Source organism: Thamnophis sirtalis, unplaced genomic scaffold (genome assembly GCF_051295495.1).
Source record: "Thamnophis sirtalis isolate CommonGarterSnake01/CBP01778 unplaced genomic scaffold, rThaSir2_p1.2 scaffold_4, whole genome shotgun sequence".
NCBI lineage: Eukaryota > Metazoa > Chordata > Lepidosauria > Squamata > Natricidae > Thamnophis > Thamnophis sirtalis.
In genome coordinates, this window is record NW_028261384.1 from 18,929,393 (window position 1) to 18,948,675 (window position 19,283).

The 19,283-nt window shown below is 37.8% G+C and overlaps 1 protein-coding gene across 3 annotated transcripts in view; it reads left to right on the top strand.

Moving 5' to 3' along the window:
- PARD3 (par-3 family cell polarity regulator) overlaps positions 1 to 19,283 on the top strand; it is a 602,045-nt gene that overhangs the window by 270,490 nt on the left and 312,272 nt on the right. For all 3 annotated transcript variants that reach the window (XM_087712541.1, XM_087712540.1, XM_087712538.1), the window contains exon 4: positions 4,287 to 4,465. In XM_087712541.1, the coding sequence (XP_087568667.1) occupies positions 4,287 to 4,465 (179 nt within the window). The remainder of the gene's footprint in view (positions 1 to 4,286; positions 4,466 to 19,283) is intronic.

Genomic DNA, 19,283 nt, shown 5'->3' on the forward strand with positions numbered 1-19,283 from the left:
ATGGAGTTAAACAATACAATACAATACAATACAATACAATAGCAGAGTTGGAAGGGACCTTGGAGATCTTCTAGTCCAACCCCCTGCCTAGGCAGGAAACCCTATACTGTTACAGACAAATAACTATCCAATATCTTCTTAAAGACTTCCAGTGTTGGGGCATTCACAACTTCGGGAGACAAGCTGTTCCACTGATTAATTGTTCTGTCAGGAAATTTCACCTCAGTTCTAAGTTGCTTCTCTCCTTGATTAGTTTCAACCCATTGCTTCTTGTTCTACACTCAGATGCCTTGGGTAACTGACTCCCTCTTCTTTGTGGCAACCCCTGAGATATTGGAACACTGCTATTATGTCTCCCCTAGTCCTTTTCATTAAACTAGACATACCCAGTTCCTGCAACCATTCTTCATATGTTTTAGCCTCCAGTCCCCTAATCATCTTTGTTGCTCTTCTCTACACTCTTTCTAGAGTCTCCACATCTTTTCTACATCGTGGTGACCAAAACTGAATGCAGTATTCCAAGTGTGACCTTACAAAGGCATTATTAAACATTAACAAATGTCCTATTATTAATATTCCTTTTTTAAAAAATGCCGCAGTACATTTCCCCAGTTTAGGGGACATTTAGGCGGTCTAATTGGATTTTTTGTCATAAAATTGTGTATGCCATTTGCATTTGAAGATAGATTCAGCCTCAAGGAGGGGTATTAGCTGGTATAAGTTGAAAAGATGTTTCCTTGCAGACATTTCATTGTCCGAATGGGTAATATCATTGATGCTGGAGGAGAGTGGGGTTTGCTATAAATTTATATACGAGTGGCTTCCTCTGACTCACCAGTGACCCTCTGTCCCACTCCCTTCTGGCACTACTTGCATGGTGAAGTGTCTTCAGAGAGGCAACCAAAATCAGAGAGCACCAAGGACCTTAAAGAAGGAGCACTTGACCAGTTTGAAAGCTGGCCTCCAAAAGTTGCTCCACTCTTGGAGGTTTTTCAGAAGAGATTGGGCAATCATTTGTCTAAAATGGTGTAGGGTCTTCTGCTTGAGCAAGGTGATTGGACTGGAAGACCTCAAAGGTCCCTTCCAACTCTGTTATTCTGTTATTCAGAACCAGTGTTTGTTTCATTATACTTAACATCTGTTCTTGAGGAATTCCAAATGAGAGTTTGGGAATAATTACCTAATCAATGAATGTATTATTACAGGCTTCATTAATTTTGATTTCTTTTTACATGTTTTAATTTTGGGGTCTTTTTTTAAATAGGCAGATAGATGTCCAGCAAAAAATATGCAGAGTTACTTATTCAAATCTGATTAGAATTTGGCTTTTTAAAATCGCTTTTATTGCTCTGTTTTTTGATGTCTAGAGGAAATTGAACTGGGAAACAGGATGGAGAGAACTGATCAAGAAGTTTGTGCTTTATACATTCCATTATTGGATTCTAATTTTTTTCATAATTCCACACACAAACAGACCTGCATATGTGCAGAAGTAATTTTTTAATACTTATCTGAGGAAAAAAAAATGGAAATGGGATGCCACAGCATAAGAGGAAATTCCAATTCAGTATACCATTGTGGAAGAGTGTTGTTGGAGCAAAAACAGATTGGAGTTTAGGAATAAAGCAACTGGGGTTATTATATTTTAATGTAAGATATAGTGTGGTCATATGTATAACATTATGTACATTTCTGATAATTTGAAAAGAATGTGTGGACACACACACACACACAGAGTCAAACTCCAAGACATCCCATCACATATCCCCTGCTTTTGTCTAAAAATGTTCTGGTTTTTTTAATGATTAGAAATAATGATTTTTAAAAGGGAAATAATATTGGTTAAATGATGGTTATCTGGGGAAATAAATGACAGCACATTAAGCATTCACAAAATAGGCGTTCTTTCACACAGTGCACAACAATATTTGCACAGCTTGTATAGCTTTATAAAAGAATTAGAAAATAACTTTTCTGAGCACATTCCCACATTTGGGACAATTAATGGTCTGAAAGCCTCTTATGGCTCATTAACACTTTTTTATGGACTTTGAATACTAAAATAATAATAATCAAATAAAAATTACCTCCCAGTTTCAAAATTTCCACTTTGGCTTTGGAGCATTGCCTGTATTCAAATGTTTGGTTACATTAGCATGCATCAAAGAACACATACTTATGGTCTTGGTTTGAACATAATAATAAAACTTATTAAGATGTTTAAAAATCTCATAAATTGCTTGCACCTAAATTGTATGCTGTTAGGTAAGAATAATATACATATACACAAATTATCTTTATTCCATTTTTATGTCCCAAAGGTGCTTTAAAAAAGGAAACTGGATTTTTTTGGTTTATCTTGAAGATGTTTTACTTGTTATCCAAAAACCTTATTCAGTTCTGGATTAGTTGTGAAACATCTTCAAGAAAAACCAAGAGAGTTCAGTTGACATTTTAAAAGTATGATGTCAGAGAACCTCCATAGATGTTCCATTTTTATATTACATTTTCTGTCATTGCTAGAAACATGTTTCTTGAAAGTGAATCTACTGAACATCTTGAAGTGCAATTAAAATATATGGTGTTTAAACAGGGCAGGGAGATAGTGTAATGGCAGGGGTATCAAACTCCTGTCATCACGGCAGTATCATGTGATGTATCGGGAATTTTTCCCCTTTCACTAAACGGGGCATGGACATGGCCAACACGTGATGCAAATGGCCTGTGGGCTGGGAGTTTGACAGCTCTGATATAAATGCATGCAACTGTATGCATTCAATGTTTTGTCCGTCCAAAGTTAAATAAAAATGCAGAATATATGTAGGAATGTCTGATAACTCCAGCCCCATTTCTGCAATTTACATATCTTTTTAAAAAAAAAACATGCTCATAATATTTTCAAAATGTCCTAATTTTTCCAAAACATAGTTTACTAAGCCCCTGGACTATTTCTAAAAAGTGATTCATCACAAATACTGTAAAAGGAGAAGCACAATAAATAGGCCATGCTTTTGTTCTCTTTTAAAATCTGTAATCCATGTGAAATAATCTGGTCCAGGAATTGCTGATAAATGGCTAATAATGAAGAATGCTAGTGGTGAAATTCTGCAATATTTGGAGTACCCCAAATTGTGTGATGCCATTCTCATTTGTTTTAAAGAAGGGGAAAACATTATTCGGAATTATCCTGAGGCATTTTTCCAGTAACTGTCACTTTATAAAAAAAAAATCGGTGTGATTGTTTTTGGTTAAAATATCTTCCTTTGACTAACTGTTGCATTTTATAAATGAGGGAAGATTTGGAACTTCATATTGTTTGTTCAAGGAAGTTGGGTGCTTAAAAAAATAAAATACAATCCAACCCAAGGTTGTATATATTCCATGAAAGCTTTGAGCCTTTGCCCCAAAGCTTCTTAAAAAATTATAATCAGGTTTACAAGTAGTCCTTGATTTATGGCTGTAATGGAGTCTGGCATTTCCATTACAAGTCATGGCAGTTGTTAGTTGGCGCTTATGTGACCGATCTAATTTTATGATCTTTTACATGGTGATTATTAAGTGAGGACTGTGGTCATTAAATTTATCAGTGGCTTTGCATGAGCATCTTTTGCTGGAAACAATCTTAGAGGACTGGTTTCTGATAAAAACCTGTCCTAAATTATCTCACAAAATTACCAAATGCTGTAACTGGCCATAAAAGTTAGTTGTTTTGCTAAATATCCAAGTGTGTTCATATGACCACAGGATATATATGTGTGTAGGTGTGTGCATTCATCAGAGCTCTGGAACTTGGATATAGGATCTGTTGTAACTTTGAACAGTTGCTATATGAATAATTGATGTAACTTTGAACATTTGTTAAGTTAGACTAAATTGATGCAATTGAAGGGGAGAATTATTAAATACTCAAAGTAGTATATTAATTGAATTTATTTTTTGCCTTTACCCATTGGTTGCTCAGAGCAGAGTTGTCAAACTCACATTGTCATGGCAGCGATGATGTATCGTGATGTATCGTGACTCCCTCCCCCCTAGTGAAATCTAGCATGGGCATGTGTAATGTGGGCCAGAAGTTTTATAGCCCTGGCTAAGATCCTATCAATTGGGATTTCTGGCCTCTGAGCAATGTATTCTTTCATTGATTATGTTAGATAACTAATTGGGATTTTTTTGTATCCTGCAGGTTTTATATTATCACCATTTTGTTTCCAAATAAGACAGTATGAGTCTGTCACTTTGTTGGAATGTCTTGTCTCATAGTTTCTTTATGTTTTTAATCTCCTCAGATATGCCTCTTCACGTACGGCGCAGCAGTGACCCAGCATTAGTAGGCCTCGCCTTGTCAGTCAGCGATACCAATTTTACTTCAGAAGAGCCTTCAAGAAAAAACCCCACAAGATGGTCCACAACAGCAGGCTTTCTGAAGCAGAATCCTTCTGGCGGCCCAAGAAGTCACGAGCGGAAGGTATTACATTTTTCCCCCCTGCCCGAAAGATGACATTCTTGAATGTTTCAGCATGGTTGCTTCATTTGGGAAACTCATGCTTTAACTTACACCGAACTGTCAGCTTTAAATTGGCTTGCTTATCTTCTCATACTGCTCTAATCGCCAAACTGCTAATCTTTTTATACTGTTCTAATCGCCAAATTGCATCATGAAGAAGCTGAGGGATTGGATTATTTGAGGCTTGATTCAACAGTTGACAGACAAGCTCTCATCAACTCTTGATTTGCTTCATGGTGTGCTAGGTTGAAAATAGACCAGTAGACAATCTCCTACCTGGTTAACAGAAGTCTCTATAAATTGCACCGAGATTTCTTAGTTCTTTAAATGTGACAGTAATTGATCGGAGTTTTTGCTCAATTACTTAGGCACATAAATTCTACCTCTCTCTGTGTGTATGTGTGTATAAAAAGGTAAAGGTTTCCCTTGCACATATGTACTAGTCATTCCCGACTCTAGAGGGCAGTGCTCTTCTCCGTTTTAAAGCCAAAGAGCCAGTGCTGTCTGAAGACGTCTCCATGGTCATGTGGCTGGCATGATTAAATGCCAAAGGCACACACAACGTTGTTACCTTCCCACCAATGGTGATTCCTATTTTTCTACTTGTATTTTTACATGCTTTTGAACTGCTAGGTTGGCAAAAGCTGGAACAAGTAACAGGAGCTCACTCTGTTATCTGACACTAGGGATTCGAACCACCGAACTGCCGATCTTTCTGATTGACAAGCTTAGCATCTTAGCCACTGAGTCACCACATCCATTAACATATGTACACACAGACACAGACACAGACACAGACACACACACACACAGAGAGAGAGAGAGAGAGAGAGAGAGAGAGAATAATTGAGGAAAAACTCTGATCAATTACTGTCATATCTATCATCTATCTATCTATCTATCTATCTATCATCTATCTATCTATCTATCTATCTATCTATCTATCTATCTATCTATCATCAGAATTGACTATCTGATAATCACATTATTGAATCTTTTAAAAAAGAAATTCCTTTTTTATTACAGTGAATATCTATATTAATTTGGATAATGTCTGATGTAGCTGAATGTTTTGTATTTTGCCTTTTGTAATTTTAGATCATGGTTATATTATAGTATAGCCTTTATTGTCATTATACAAAATAAGTACAACAGAATTGGTTTAAGCCCACTGGTGCAATCCATGTTGTTGTTGTTGTTGTTGTTGTTGTTGTTGTTGTTGTTGTTGTTCTTCTTCTTCTTCTTCTTCTTCTTCTTCTTCTTCTTCTTCTTCTTCTTCTTCTTCTTCTTCTTCTTCTTCTTCTTCTTCCTCCTCCTTCTTCCTCCTCCTCCTCCTCCTCCTCCTCCTCATCATCATTTGTACAAGTGTAGATTTTCACATGTAGAACTATTTGTGTATAAAAGTTTCCCCTCTCTATTCCATTAAACCTATGGCATTGACTTTCTTTTACAAGAAAAGTCAAATCCACACTTGGTGCCCTCCAAAGGTACTGTGGTCATTTCCTCCATAATTCACAAACAGGATGACTTGTTAGTTATGAACACTGAAAGGAATACTGCAGTCTTGCAGAATTAAGAATATATGAGTTCTTCTTTGGTTACTTTACTAAAAAATATGTACTAAAAATATGGTCCTTAAAATGTTATTGCGTTCACAGTAATTCTGGATTTCTCCTATTCTAATAAGTTTGTATCATTTAACTGCAGAATTCCTTCTTGCACCTTTTGCTAGAAACATTGAACAGATACACGTAATAGGACTAACTTAATAGCATCATTTAAATTTCCAAGAAATACGGCTATCCAGTGGGTGGCATTATTTCCACCCGCCGATCATAATTTTTCTGGATTCAGTATTTCCAGATAAACAATGATATTGGTAACTAAAGAGAACAGTGTGAAGCATTTTTTCCTTTATACCTTTATTCTTAAATGGAAGACATCAAAGACATTTTCCATTTTTGTTTAGTCCCTCTGCAATTTCTTCCTTGACCTATTTTTGTCTGTAAAAGTATTTTTCTTTAGCAATGTGATATCATTTCAATTTCAAAGTACAGTTATAGGAACCTAGGTAAAACAAAGACTGCAAGTTAATTGGTTAATTAATGAAATTTTTATACACATGCTGACACTGCATCTAAAAATAATGAAAGAGAGTGAATTCATACATGCACAAATACCCCTAAGTAGATTGTGGTTCAATATCTTATGTAGCAATATGTATCTTATTTACACTGACAGCTGAGTAGATTGGGTTGCTGAAGTGATAAAGGAAAGCATTTTTTTTTTAAAAAAAAAATCAGAATCTTTATTTTTCTCTCTTATTCTCCATCTACCCATATCATTTCTTTTATAATACATGCTTTTGTTCTTTTGGGGGATATTTTTAGTCCACAGACGAAAAGCTTTAATACTTCCATATCTTCTTGGTAAGCCTGTAATATAGTGGTGGGATACAACCGTATCGAGGCATACGGGCGTACCGGTTCCTGCTGGGAGCACCAGGTACCATTCTGGTACGGTACTCCAGAGGGCCCATCCGCCCACCCACTCTCCTTACAGCTATTTCAACCAATTGGGGCATTTGCGCCTGCGCATGGAGCGTACGGCACCTGCGCAATGCTCCGCCAAGCAGATGGACCTTTGCGGGTGGTGGTACGCATGCGCACACTGCGTGCGTGCAAATGATGGGCACCTGGCCCCGTTGCACTGTACCAGTTGTAATGGGATCCGGAACCCACCACTGCTATACTATGACACAGCACCTAAAAGAGTTAAATTCTTTACTATGAAGAATCACAGGGTCCTTTATGAGCTATTAGTAGGAAAAAAATGCAGTTGTGCCCTGGGAGTTGGTGGACGATAAGGAGGAAGAAAAGGGATCAGGTTGAGAAATTTTTAACAATTCCCAGTAAAAGAAAGGACCGTAAGTGTAGTTTCTCCACAGTAATGTATGTTTTTCAATAATTGTGTTATGTTATATTTTAGCTAAGTGCCTATAGCTGAGTTCTCTATTTTTTGTGTACTAAAATTTTATTTTAATCTCTTCAATTTGTCCTTTGTGCCCTGTGAAAAAATCTGCCGTCAAGTTTCCTTGTTTAATCTCAAAGTGAAAATGTAAAGAGGTTTCTTGCTATGTTCACGGCAAAAGAAAAATCTGTAGCTGATGGCAACTTATTTTTTTTTTCTTAAGAAGAAAACTGCTGTAGTAGAAAAGCGTCTGTTGAGCATTCTTGATTGGCACTTTGTCTGGGAAATTTTCCTCACTACACCTGTATTCTCTTAATATCCCATATGCCCAATATGCTGTGCACTTTTGTGAATTGGATATTATAGTTGCAAACTCTCCTACCACTTGCTAAATTATTCCTATAAGCAAAAGAATGTTCAATTGTGCCTGGGCTAAAACCTATTTCAATCCAATCCTAAGATGATTTTACATGTTCTAAGACTCCCAATAATTGGATATTGTAGGAATCCATCTGTAAATGATTGAGTCATTTTTGGAAGCTCTATAGAACCTCCAGACGAGGGGTGTCAAACTGGATTTCTTCGAGGGCCAGATCAGCATTGTAGTGGTCCTTTGCTGGCTGGCTGGAGTAGGAGGGAAGAAAGGATGGACGACAGATGGGATAGCTCCTGGATGACCTCCTGCAGCACCCTGCTGACCAAAACAGGGCGTGAGGGGCTGTATGCACCCCCTCTGTGCCCCGTTTTTGACCTGGATGGCTTCCTGCAGCTCTCTGCCAGCCAAAATGGGGCCCTCTCACTTCATTTTGGCTGGCAGAGTGCTGTAGGGGGCTGTTGAGGCCGAAAATGAGGCATATGCATCCCCCATGCCCTGTTTTTGCTAGCAGAAGCATCGCAGGAAGGTCTTTCTTCTATTTCTAGGTCAGCCCCGTGGGCCAAATCTAAGTACCCCCTGAGTTTGACACCCTTGCTTTAGACTATCTTAGATTTAGTGAACCTATTTTGTCTCGGGGGGGGGGGGATGGTGACGACCCTAATGCAGAGTCTCAGTAATAATCCTTACCTAAAATGAAAAATTAAAATTAAGATTTTTTTTTGAGAAAGATAACCAGAAAAACCAAGGGCTTTATATTACACTAAGAAGTAAAACATTATATCCTGAAGAAAGCAATGTGAACTTCTATATTGTTGTCAAGAAAACTCTTTGAATGTATCTATGAAATCACCAGGAGGTTAAGGTCAAGTACGGTAGTCCTGACTTGTGCCAAAGGTGCTTTTGCAAGAGGCAACTGGACTTTTTTTGTTTTTCTTTGAAGATTTTTGCTTTTCATCCAGAGCTCTCAGTTTTGAAGAAGCTTCTTGGATGAGAAGCGAAATGTCTGGATGATTGAGAATCCCTACAGACATGTAGTCCTGAGTTATGATCACAACTGAGCCCAATATTTTTGTAGCTAGATGAGACAATTGTTTCTAAACAACTGTTATGTGAGTTTTGAGTGAGTTTTGCCCCATTTTCTTGTCACAGTTAAGTGAGTCACTGTACTTAAGTTAGAAACATAGTTGTAAATTGAACTGGCTACCCCATTAACTTTGTTTGTCAGAAGCTCTTGAAAGGTGATCATATGATCCTGGGATACTGCAAATATAATAAATGCAACCACCATAAATAGGAGCCAGTTGCCAAGGGCCTGAATTTTGATCACATGACCATGGTGATATTGCAAAAGTTATGTGTGATAAATGACCATACATCTCTTTTTTCAGTGCCATTATAACTTTAAATGGTCACTAAATGAATGGTTGTAAATTAAATAATATCTGTAAGCGGAGACTTTTTTTTGTTATTATTAAAGATAGTAACTACAATAATCTAAATGTGGTTATATTTTTCTCAAGACCTTTTCAACAAATGTGAAAAACAGGGCTACAATATTTATTCTTGGCACCCTCAAGTTTATTTTTTCCCCTGAATATTTATAGAAAAATCTAAATGTTAGTGTTTGCATTTTACCATAAAGCAGCCATATTTTTTTTTAAAAAAGAATAGGAAATTAATGCCACCCAACTATGTTTACATTTCTTTGCATCATTAGCAGCTGAGCATTTGCTTTTTTGTCTTGCAAGATATTTTCCAGGACTTCCCTGAAACATGACATCTGTAGAAATGAGCAGAATGACCAAATGAAAAGGAATCTGATTGCTTTAGTATAGACACTGGGAATTTGGACACTAAGGAACATTAAATCAAGAAGATGGGAGAAATATTGTAGTGTGGTGCAACCTATATTAATATATCCTTTTAAAAGGACATATTTTTCATGAAATTGATAATTGTAAAAGATCATTGTGCATTTAAGGAATAATAGCGCATTTAAAGAACAGTGATCTACTTTTTAAGTAGAAATCTGAATGTTCCAAAAGTAAAATCTTAGTTATGGAGAGTCAAGATGTCTTCTTTTCTAAACGATGGAATGCTTTCTTTCTTTCTGTTGCAAAAAAATTACACAACTATAATACATTGGTGTAATGTTTTCTTTGGAATTCAGATTTCATCTTGAAGCATACCTACTTATTGCTATAGCTTGGATGTACCTAGATTTTTAATTTTTAAGCCACGGATTGGTCTTACTATAGCTAGAATCTGGCTTTCAATGTGCAGAATATTTGAAGGTGTGCATGATTCCATTTTGCATTAGAAAGGGCAATTAACCTTTCATTCATGCCAACACATGAATGAACTGAGCTTTGGTATCAGGTTTTTTTTTTTTAAAAAAAAATTCTATTTAATCATCTCTGGTTTTTAAAGACTGCCTGGAAAGTCTGCAATTTTCTTGGAAGGTTTGGCATGGTTTTGTAAAAGTGGTTGTCATTGCCCCCTTCCTAGAGCTAAATAAAAGTGACATGGTCCCAATGCCGCCCTGGATTTGTGCCCATGGCAGAAGTAGATCTCATGATCTCCAGTGTTTAATGCATTAAGGACCATCAAAACTTTAGATAACATATCCAAAAACATTTCAACTTCTCTCTCTCTTTCTCCCCTTTGTCTTTCAACTATTTCTTGCCGTGCAAGCAAAATACGCTTCTGGGCCACGATCATGGTGGCAGGGACAGCGACTCCTTCTGCTGCTGCCACTGAGAAGTGAGTAGCTGCCTGCGCTGCGCAGGAGATTCCTCAGTGCCAGACTCAGGTTGGTCCCCTTCGTGTTGATTCAGGAAAGAGCTGGAGCAGCCGTCTCTGGATGCAGAGAAGGAAAAGTTCCAGAGCCCTGCACAAGGAGAGCCCTGTGCAGCGTAGGAGCTCTTCCTTCCCTGCACCCAACCAACTGCTGCTGCTCCACCCATTCTCCTCCTTCCTGAGCCAACACGAAGGGGACCGCGGCTCACGCTGACCTGAGTCTGGCACTGAGGAGTCTCCTGCGCTGCATATGCAGTTACTCACCTCATTGCGCAGTAGCGACAGCGGGAGGAGAGTCGTTGTCTCCTCCACCTTGATTGTGGCTCTGGAGGGTATTTTTCTTGTGCACACGTGCACAAGAGATAACCACAAGAAAAGGGCTGGAGCTCTTCCTGACACTGAGTTGCCTGCAAAGGACGCGGAATCGCAAAAGCAGGCGAGAGGCTCGTGCCTTCTCAGGGTGGAGAACAGATTGTGCGATTGGGTCAGCAGGGAGCCGCAGGAGAGGGGCCAAAGCCTATTAAGACTGTTACCCATGCTAAAAGCATGGGTAACAGTCTTAATAGGGAATCTCAGGGTACGCGCATCCCACATCATTTTATTTTATTTTATTTTTCCCGCCTTGTTTTACACCTCAGAAATGGTACCTCTTGGCTTCCATAGCTCTGCCCATCAACCTCCATCACTCGGAGCGAGCTGTTTTGCCAACGTCCTGTGCTATGCATGTTTTTCCCCCCTCCTCGCCTCCATTCCGACTCCTACTTCACACACACACACACACACACACACACACACAAACACACCCCTCTCCTTTTGCCGTGTGGGGAACCCGAGCCACTCCTTCCCTTCGAGCCAGCTTCTTGCCAGCCTCTCCGTGGGAGGCTCCTCGGTGACCCCTGTGAAAAGATGGTTCGACCCATAGATTGAGAACTGCTGTTTTAAAGCAATACACAACGTGTTCTGTGTAGTTCCAGCTTCCCTCCTTCCCATTTACCAGCTATGATCTTATTTAACAAAACAGGAAAGTACGATGTTATGATATGAAAATAGAAAATGATGACCAAAGTGGGTGGTCTTACACAATTAGAAAATGGAAAAGAGAAAAAATAACATTGTTAGAGAAAGCGAATGAGCCTTAAATTTAGAAACTTTGAATGCTGTATGATAGGGAACAAAAGGACTTAAATATTATAAAGTAATCATGGTATAAGAATAAAATAAGAAAGGGCTCTAACAATTGAATGTAGTCATAATTTAGTTCTCATCTTGCTGTAGATGGACAATCTTGTATCATTGTTTATTTAAGTGTTATTTGTTATAAGAATTCTTTTTGAAAGTGCACCTGAAGAAATGAACATAGCCTTGCTTTCTTTTCTTTCTTTTTTTTCTTTTTGTCTTATTAAAAGTACCCCCATGACAGAAGCTCTGCGTCTGCACTGTAATTACATTACATCAATCAGTGATTGTGTTTTGTTTGTTTTGCATTATCTTTATTGAGGTTTTATTGGGAGATTAAGGAAAGGAGAATGAGCAGCAATAGGGAAAAATCTGCCAGAATTCCTGAATCTTGGGAATGAACATGATCTGCACAAATTCTTTGTTTAGCCCAATTCTGGGAATTGGATGTTTGGACTCCAATTCCCAGAATTCTCCAGCCAGCAGTGCTGACTGGGGAAATCTGGTAGTTGAAATCTACATGTTCTAAACTTGGCAAGTTTCAGAAACACTGGTTTAGCCTGTCATGCAGATGTAATATTGGGCGTTATCCCAGTTGCAAGAATTGCATTGTAAATAAGTGTGGCATTTTGGTTTAATCCACAATTTGGATTCAGATTTTCAGTGCCACTATCCAAATGAAATAAGAAGAAACACCCCCTCCTCCACCCTTTAACTTAGTAATTTCTTTCTTCCTTCCCTTCATCTTGATTTGGATCACATACAGCTGATTGGTTCTTCCAGTTGCCAGAGAAGAGAGATTTTTAAAAGGCTTTCGATAAACAGGATGAGTAAGAGGCATTTGTTTTTCCTCAAATGCTTTTTGCAGAAAGTAGAATGCAAATATTCTGGCCCTTGTGAGGATTGGAACTAAATACTTGCTCTTGTCTCTTGTTTTCCCAATTAAGGAGCGCCATTATTTCTAGCTGTTTCATTCCTCCCCTATTCCAAGAAGACTCTTTCTCTATTGGTATAATTTTGTAGTACAGACTTTCTCTGTGTATTCAGATTAATATACACCTGGAATTGTGCTGCTAGACCTGGCTGCTTTGTTAAGCATGGCTTATGGACTGCACCTGTCTCATCTGCTTTGGTTTACAAGGTCAGAGTTCCAAAATCATCAGGAAATAGGCAGAGTGTTCAATTGCATTGTAGAATGATAAAATAAACTGAACCTACCCAGAGGGGAATAGAGACTGCCAAACAATGGTGTCCGTCTCATTTAATATATACAAACATTTGTAACAAGTCACTTGCTGACGGACACAATTAGCCTCTATGTCCTTATTATAGAGCCCTGAAGTCCTGAAATGTGTGCCTGCCTGGCATCCATATAAACACAATAGTCCCAAAATGACTGTTTCTGTTTCTAAGGTAAAAAATCTATTTTTTTAAATCTATCTCTTCATATACACATTAGTCCTTCAACGGTTCTTACCTTTCATGGTAAATGATATTCTGCAGTGATATGTTTTTCATTCATGCAAATCGTTAATAAGTTAGTGGCATACATTATGAGCAAGATACCTTGTTTCTGGCTCAGCATCTAGAAAAGAGACCATCTAGCACAAGGGTCCCAACCCCTGATCCGTGGAAACGGGACATGCGAGCAGCGGGTAAGCATGCTAAACTTCATTTGACTATGAAGCCATCCCCTCCTCCCCGCTGCCCACCACTACCACTGCCGGTCCATGGAATCAGAAAGGTTGGGGACCCTGATGTAGCAAGTTTCAAATAGCACCTCTTGTCTTGGTTAGAACTGCTGTGAATTGGTGGCAGGGCCAAAAAGTCCTTGCATTGATCTTAGATTGTATTTTATTGACTGATACATACAGTCCAGAGGTGGGTTGCTACCGATTCGCACTGGTTTGCACTGGTTCGGGCGAGCTGGGTCGCGGAACTGGCAGTGACTGAGGCTGTCCGAACTGGTTCCCCACCGCAGCATGGTTTGGTTTTTTTTGGCATTTTAAAAATATTCTGTGCATGTGCAGACCTATTTACAGGCAACTGTACACGTGCGCAGAACGTGCGCACACTGAACCGCCAGTAATGCCAGCAGTAATCCACCCGTAGTACAGTCCAATGTTAAATAGTGATAAAAATTGTGTCCCAGTTCCTTATTTCCTTGACCAGTTGATTGATTAATTATCTCAGGGCAAAACTTATTTCTACATAGGCATTAGTCTTCCTTTCCATCTCACTTCAGGTCTTTAGTTGAACCCTTGGAGGCCTTCACATTAGATCAAGAATAGGGCTGAAGCTTGCCTCTATTTCATGCATCTGTTCAATATATACATAAAGGAGAATGTTGCTATTCTTGAAAGTGAGATTTTTTTTCTGGGCTCTCTACGGCTCTATTAGAGTCCTGCACTTTGAGGGTTAGAAAACTTCTGCTCAAAATCCACAAATATACTGTAGCTCTTCCTTTCCCCCAAAGTTTAACATGAAAAATAATGTGCATCCAATTTGAACTCCTTATATAGTCAAAGAGAAGTAAAAAAATCCTGTTCATATAGACCTCTTTCCTTTCTCCATTCCAGGGTCCATGATTAAATGCCACCCTCTTATAATAATAAACATAGGCCTCACCTAACAATCACAATTGAGCTTTGAATTTTGGTCATGGATCATTGTGGTCGTTATGTAGGTTCCCATATGACCTGATTTAATTTTATGGTAGTTTTATGATGGTTGTAAAATGAATTAGAAGAATCGCTAAACATGTGATTATTAAGCAAATCCATTTTCTCGAATGGGCATTTTTTGCTAGAGAATGACAAAAAGAAAATCACTTCTTGTGATTATGGAGATTGCATCCAGTTATAAATATGAGCTGATTTCCAAGTACCTGAACTGTGATCACACGACCATCTTAACTTTGATTGTTAAGTGAGGATTATGTGGGCTGAATATTGTTGAACAAATAATTATCATTAGCTGTGGATAAACCATGGTATTAAACCAACTTTTCATTGCACTTTAATATCCTGCCTTCTGTAGGAAGCTGTCATAGTTTTTGAGTTCTCATTAAATATGAAATTGGTTATTTAAAGATTTCCTGGATAGTTTACCACGTCACCAAAATACTTTATTTGGATACGACATTGAATACTGACAGAATTGAATCTGATCAATGGGACAGCTAGTTGTGGCAGTGATTTTTGGGCTCCAGAATTATAAAAATAAATTAATATTTATTTAAAAAATATTTATATACTTACAATATAATTTGTAATAATATAATATTTATTGATAAAACTACAAAACGTAAGCCAGTTTGGCCTAATGGTTAAGGCACTTAGGTTAGAAAGTGGAAGATTATGACTTCTAGTCCTGACATATCACGTGAAATGTTAATACCACTTCATAATGCCTTGTCAAGATCATTAAAGTGGTATTAACCCTTTATAAGTGTTAATACCACTTTATAAGACCTTGGTAAAGTCACACTTGGAATACTGCATTCAGTTTTGGTCGCCACGATGTAGAAAAGATGTGGAGACTCTAGAAAGAGTGCAGAGAAGAACAACAAAGATGATTAGGGGATTGGAGACTAAAACATATGAAGAACGGTTGCAGGAACTAGGCATGGCTAGTTTAATGAAAAGAAGGACTAGGGGAGATATGATAGCAGTGTTCCAATATCTCAGGGGTTGCCACAAAGAAGAGGGAATCAAACTATTCTCCAAGGTACCAGAGTGTAGAACAAGAAGCAATGGGTGGAAACTAATCAAGGAGAGAAGCAAGTTAGAACTGAGGAGAAATTTCCTGACAGTTAGAACAATTAATCAGTGGAACAGCTTCCCTCCAGGACACTGGAAGTCTTTAAGAAAATGTTGGATAGCCATTTGTCTGAAACGGTATAGAGTTTCCTGCCTCGGCAGGGGGTTGGACTAGAAGACCCCCAAGGTCCTTTCCAACTCTGCTATTGTAATGTTTTAATGTATAAGCATGGGGCCAGCTATGTCACTTTGAGCTAGTTGCTCCGTTTCAGCCAAACCCATCTCACAGGATTATTGTTGTGAGGAAAATAAGAAGAGGAAGATGTTTTGGCCTTGGGTTACTTCTAAAAACAATAAAGGTGGGATAACAATAAAAGGACCTAGAGAAATGGAAGAAACTAACATTTTTCTTTGCTAAGCCTCATTGCAACAACATATGTGAATATATTATCTAATATGTTTTTTTATTTAAAATGGAACTAATTCTATATTCCAACAAAACCATTCAAGATTCTTCAAAGAACAATAACTTCATATATAGACAGAAAGACTAGGGGGGGGCGGGGGAATCAAGAGTAAAATTCAATTTTTTTTGCAAGATACCAGAAAGAAGTGGATTTGCAGTTCTTAATTTGAATTATATCATGCAAGCTGTTTCTTGTTGATAATAGAACTGATCAAAGCCACAAATAATGAATATCCATTATAGAAAGCTTAGCTGATGATAGGTAGTTATGGGGGAAACCCCCCCCCCCAATGAATTAAATGGAAACATTGTAAGACAAAGTTTTATAAAAAATATGGTACCTTTAAAAAAACCCAAGTTTTTAAAGTCAGCAACTTCACTATTAACTTGACTGTCACACATTTTTTACTCTAGAGACAGCTATAATAAGGGAGATTTAATCACATATGTCAGTTCAGTGTATCTGAACTCAGAAAAGAGATTAAGAGCACAGTAGGAATTGTTCAGTGAAGGTACGAATTCACCATAGTTGATATATTTACAATTTGCTATAGGAATAAAAAGTAACCTAGAGAGAGACCTTGAAAGAAAGATGACAAAACCAAGATAATATACTAGGCAGTGGTGGGTTCCGGATCCTGTTCCAACCAGTACGGTTGCAACAGGGCCCGGCGTCCTCCACATGAACCCGTGCGCCCCACGCGCACACACGGACAGCGCGTGCCTGCGTCTTACCTTCCAGCGATGCCTCTGCGATGCTCCAGATGTTCGGCGGAGTGTCACACAGGCGCTGTACGTGCTATGCGCGTGCATGGAAGCGCTGAAGGCTTTAAGCGACAGGTAAGGAGCGAGGGCGGGTGAGTGGGCCCTCCTGAGCACTGTACCGGAACAGTACCTGGTGCTCCGGGCAAGCTCCGGTCCACTCGTACTGGGATGTACCTTCTGCAACCCACCACTGATACTAGGACATATATATTGATATAAAGTGATCAAAATGTGATTAGGAGATGGAAACAATTAAAAACTGAAAGTAAAGTAGGTGCATTATGGCAGGTGTTATAGACAACTCATTTAAATAAACCATATGGATTACTTTTCTTCCCTCCCAGAAATCTACTTCAATTATAATCCATTGTGCCATTATTACTTTGATAAATATCAACAATGTTTTCCCGATTATTAAATTATATTGAGCACTGTATCGGATCCAACAACTCCAGCATTTGTTTCTGAATATACAAAATTTCAAGGGTGTAATGGGATTTTTAACACAATTGACTATTTGTTTTAAGTGCAGAAATGTGCATTAACATGCTAATACAGAGAAGGGTTTAAGTTAGATAGTTTAATGACCATTATATTCAATGGAGAACAGTCCAATGTTTGGTTTCTTGTATATGTATCTGGCAAAATTCTGCAAATATATTGAAGTTCTGGAAGGTTAGCAAGAGGGGGGAGGGGGATATCTTAAAAGAAGCCAATTGCAATTCACTTACATATTGACTCCAAAAAATATGCATGGGCGTGTCCATTAGGTCATTAAAAGTATAATGTGATTCCAGGGAGAATTTAGTTTCCCTGTGACTTTAAGGTGATATCTTAATAGGCAAAAATCTACCACAAGAATATTGGGGTGGTGTTTTTTTTTTTTTTTTACTATAAAGCGGGATAAATCTCACAAATAGAAACAATTTTCTCTCACTTATCTGTGAATATTATTGAAATACAGGCAGTCCTTGACTTATGACCACAATTGACCTCAAAGTTTCTGTTGCTAAGTGAGACATTTTCTAAGTGAATTTTGCTGTCTGTCCGTCCGTCCATCCATCCATCCATCCATCCATCCAAATTTGGCCACCCACTCACTCTTGGTGACTCTGTAGTTTCAAAAAATAATGATAGTTAGATTCACCTCCATGTGAACCCCAATGAACAAAACCAGTGATTATGTGGGAGGTAGGGCAAGAAATGACTGTCCACTCTCCATTTCATTCCCAAGTAGATCTGCTGACTCAGTAGTCTTAGGTGGCTAGATACCTCAAATACAGAGGTGTTAAAACCTTGTTTTTGGCAGCACACTATAGCTGATGCATACTGATATTAGTAGCTTTTTATAGTTAAGAGCTTTATGGTATACCTATTTGAATTCCTGAACTGTTTCTACTGATTAAATTTATTAATCAGATAACTTGGTTATCTGATTCTGAGCCCTGGACAGATGTCAGCTTTTCACAGAGGGCTATTATGATAATTGACCTCTTTGCCATTTTAATTTACTTCCCTGTTTCCAGGTTTAATAATGCTTGACAAAGAATAGTGACTTCCCAAGCCTATTAAATATTTTAATATTTTTTAGTTCTGCATGATCCTTGTAAGCTCTCTATGATATTTTCTCTATCAGATACTCAAGGTTACATAATGGCCATTTGTCATAATGTATACTTTTGAGAAATTTGATATAAAAATATACATTTTATTTACATTTAAAGTTTATATTTTTTTCTCTACTTCACAGAGTCCTTGATTCTGGACTATGATAATACATGTTAGATTAACTAGATGACTAGAAGTTCTTCTTTTTAATGCAAATAGTTTGCATAAACTATTGGGTAGGGGCAAGATTTCCATTTGTGTGAGAACCAGGCATATTTTAAGTTTTATTTTATTTAAGATTTAAATTTTACTTTTAGTTTGTAATCCATAATAAGAGAATAAAATAGGCCTTCTCTGTAAAAATAACAAAGGTGGGATAAAAATCTAATAAATAAACAGTGGTTCTGTAGTAAACCAGGAGTAAGATAAGATTATGCATTTGAAATAGACATATAAGCTCTGAGGATCCTAGTGTTGGTAGTTTGCAGAAGAACATACACATCTTCCGAGAGAGATAATTTAATGGAAATTGAAAGATGAGCCAGGATTATTCAGGCAATCCTGTTCCAAAAGTACACACAGGAAATTATAATTATCAGTCAATATAGAATTGGGAATTAACTCTTCATTATCTTTCTGACTTGTTTTCAAGGATCATTATCAGCTCACTCAAAAGTTGTCATATAAGTTCACATCAGTAAATTAAGGCTTTGGAGTGAGTTTCATTCACATTAATTTATATTGCTTGTCTTGACTTTGATTTTATCTTACCTTTGCACCATTTCAATTAATTTAATAATTGTTTCTGGCTTTTAATAATTTCAAATACATTTCTGGCATAAAGAGGAGGTATGTATC